The 3,483-nt window shown below is 35.0% G+C and overlaps 1 protein-coding gene across 1 annotated transcript in view; it reads left to right on the top strand.

Moving 5' to 3' along the window:
* Window positions 1-3,483, top strand: part of LOC106476693 (slowpoke-binding protein-like) — a gene marked incomplete at its 3' end in the record, with an annotated part of 13,591 nt that overhangs the window by 5,575 nt on the left and 4,533 nt on the right. Inside the window, exon 4 of the mRNA XM_013937327.2 lies at window positions 2,711-2,892. Within this exon, the coding sequence (XP_013792781.2) occupies window positions 2,711-2,892 (182 nt within the window). The remainder of the gene's footprint in view (window positions 1-2,710; window positions 2,893-3,483) is intronic.

Genomic DNA, 3,483 nt, shown 5'->3' with positions numbered 1-3,483 from the left:
GCATTGGATCTGTAGTGGGATATCTGTATTGTCTTCAGCATGGGGATCACACCCTAATTCTAGCATTGTATCTGTAGTGGGAATATCTGTATTGTCTTCAGCATGGGGATCACACCCTAATTCTAGCATTGTATCTGTAGTGGGATATCTGTATTGTCTTCAGCATGGGGATCACACCCTAAATTTGAGCATTATAAGTCTTCAGGCTTACTACTGAATCTTTGGGAGACTACATTTTTAATGATGAAAAAAAATACCAAAAATAAACTTATACTTTTTTAGGGAGCTAGCCAGGCCCCCAAAACATGCATTTTTAGGGCCCAGTGCTATAGCTCGTTGTAAAATGTAGTCTATAGTGGAGGTTATCAGAAAAATCACTGAATCAAATATGGATGTTACGTAAATTGAAAGGAAACTAAAGATAACAACATATCTCAATTTATTTTGTTTTGAGCTCGTATGTCATGAAAAAAAACACAAGACAAACCATTTCATTTTTGTCAGAGAACTTAAATGATTTTATTTCACATATGACCTTCAACTTCTCTCTGAAGTATGGTATAGCAGTAACTTTTTGTTCCTCTTTAAAGATGTGTCCTTTAATAACCAAAATAACTGTTGTTGCAAAAGAACTTACAAATAAGAGTCTACCTGAGGCAGAACAATGTTTCCAAAATACATTCGGTGAAAGTCATGGAGAAGACATAAAAGTTGCCTAAATCACACAAAAATCACTCAAAGTTAAAAAGGTTTTTTTTCAAATGAAGAGAACCAAATGTTGATGATCCAAAAAATTATGCAACTGCAAAAAAGGCAATGGGACCATGAGTATGAAAGGGGAAAAAAAGGCAATGGGACCATGAGTATGAAAGGGGAAAAAAAGGCAATGGGACCATGAGTATGAAAGGGGAAAAAAAGGCAATGGGACCATGAGTATGAAAGGGGAAAAAAGGCAATGGGACCATGAGTATGAAAGGGAAAAAAGGCAATGTAGTTACAGAGGCAAGTGGGAGAGGGATAATAACAAAGACAGTGGCGTAATATTCTGTATGTTGATAAGTAAATGTGAATCTGAAAACTATTAGTAGACTATTAGCATGAATAGCCCTTAATTATTCTGCCCACACATGTTTCAACTCAAATTGAAAATCTGTTCCTATAACAATTAATACATCCTTTGATAATAGACCACTAATAGTTTCAGGATACCAACTCATGATTGGCCAATTACAGCTGGGTATCTAGCCCTATTTGTCAGGCAAGCATTTAACATAACTCAAATTAGGCCATAGCACAAAATATATGGAAATTCCATTATTTTGGAGTTTTTAATTTTTTAATGAAATCATATCTCTTAAAAGATAAACCAAAAAAATGTGTATTGTATCAGAAAAAGCCATAAATCCTGAAAAGCATCAGAATTTGTTTTCACCAAAAGAGATTTTACTCTTACTGGAAATAACAGATTTAATTATTGGATTCTACAGCCTTTTTATTACATTGTGCAACTTATATTTTTAATAATTTTCGATTTTTGCACACAAAATGACTGTAAAACTTACTAATTCAATTATCGCAAGGCCATGCCATGCCAAAGACTTGTCTCCAAGTTTTGTGCATAGAGCTCGTACTCTGCATAAAGCACTTCTAATGCATTCTAGCACATCATCCATAGGGCAGTAACATTTCTTTCCACATGTGTGTGTCTTCTTCATTCATGTTTACTATTTAGAATGCTTCCCAGGTGCTGAGTGCGCTAACATTTTTATGCATCAATTTCACAAATCATAGAGCTCTGAGCTGCCATTGCAGCTGTGGACCCCCAAATTGTTATATCCCGATGGATCAGCGAGCAGCTTTGTTTGTGGCTGTGCAGCTCACTAGCATGGATCCTTTGGGATAGTGTAATCAAATGGGAAGGTTTCTTAGCTGCGACATCCTTGTCAAAGGCTATGGAATGCATGGAACACATTGCTTGACTTATATACACAATACATACACTTGTATGTCAAGTATTGATTCCACTCATGTATGTATACACACTGCTTGTTAGACATGATAGGCTATATGTGCTGTATACATCGTATACCACTGCAGTTGGCACACACACGCATCTTTGAGTTGAACGTTTATTGCATGGGCATGCATAGTGATGACGTTTATACATGACTGATAAGTGTCCATAAATTTAGAAAGGTCCATTTGTGGTTTGTTGTAAATTCTATTCAGTTACCAAATGCTGAGATCAGTTTATTTGGAGTCAAACTTTTAATGACTCTTTCAATTTTAAGGGGCCATTTGAGCTACCTAGCAGACACTTTTTTGGGCCTGCTGGCTTTTTTGAGGGTTATTGGCTCCCAGAACCCTGCTAATTTCAAGCCCTGCATGTTATCAGAAAACCTTAATAGTGTAAAAGGCGTCACTGTTGATATCAAAATAGGTGTAAAATAAACTTGAAGAAAGCTTGAATTTATATTTAGAAGGCTTCACTGTGGAAACTAAGTGATCATTAATTCATGTCAGAGTTATGTTTTTTAACAGTCTAAAGTATAAATCATGAGTAAAAGAAAGAAGTGCTTGGATGTTAAAGTTTAACATGTTTGAACTACAAGATCAGACTAATAACCATTGTGTTTGTGATATATCTGTGACAAGTATATCTGGTTTCAAGAGCTGGTTGGGTTGTTTATTTTTTTCTGATTCCATTCAGAGTCACTGCCAGGACAATTGGTCTGAGAAGTATAATACTTCTGGACATGGACTTGATGAACTACAAGTTAAACAACTAGGTCGTGAGATTTTAGAAGGGATTATGTTTCTTGAAGATCAAGGATTTCCACCGTTTGATCATCTGCATTCAGCAAATGTTATTATTCAAAATGGAGTGGCAAGGTACTTTCATTCTTTTTCGATAATACTGTAGTCAGTAGAAGATTTTGAACTTTGTCTAGTGAAACTACCTGATTCATGATACATGATGGAACTAACATTATAGGTTGTTACATGTGAAAACATGTGTTTCCAATCCTTCCCTCCCCTACAATACAAAGACTAATGCAGGTTCTTGCAGATTTATACACACTGGTGATGATTGTGCATGGGGAACATTTCTGTCTAAACCCATTTCATACATCTGGTGAGTTCATCATCATTTAAAAATTAAACTAATATCACATACATTTGGTGAGTTCATCATCATTTAAAAATGAAACTAATGTCACATACATTTGGTGAGTTCATCATCATTTAAAAATGAAACTAATGTCACATACATCTGGTGAGTTCATCATCATTTAAAAATGAAACTAATGTCACATACATCTGGTGAGTTCATCATCATTTAAAAATGAAACTAATGTCTCATACATTTGGTGAGTTCATCATCATTTAAAAATGAAACTAATGTCTCATACATTTGGTGAGTTCATCATCATTTAAAAATGAAACTAATGTCGCATACATTTGGTGAGTTCATCATCATTT

Source organism: Limulus polyphemus, unplaced genomic scaffold (assembly GCF_000517525.1).
Source record: "Limulus polyphemus unplaced genomic scaffold, Limulus_polyphemus-2.1.2 Scaffold11255, whole genome shotgun sequence".
In the NCBI taxonomy this organism is placed as follows: domain Eukaryota; kingdom Metazoa; phylum Arthropoda; class Merostomata; order Xiphosura; family Limulidae; genus Limulus; species Limulus polyphemus.
The sequence above is the reverse complement of the archived record's forward strand: the minus strand, read 5'-3'. Positions and strand labels throughout refer to the sequence as shown.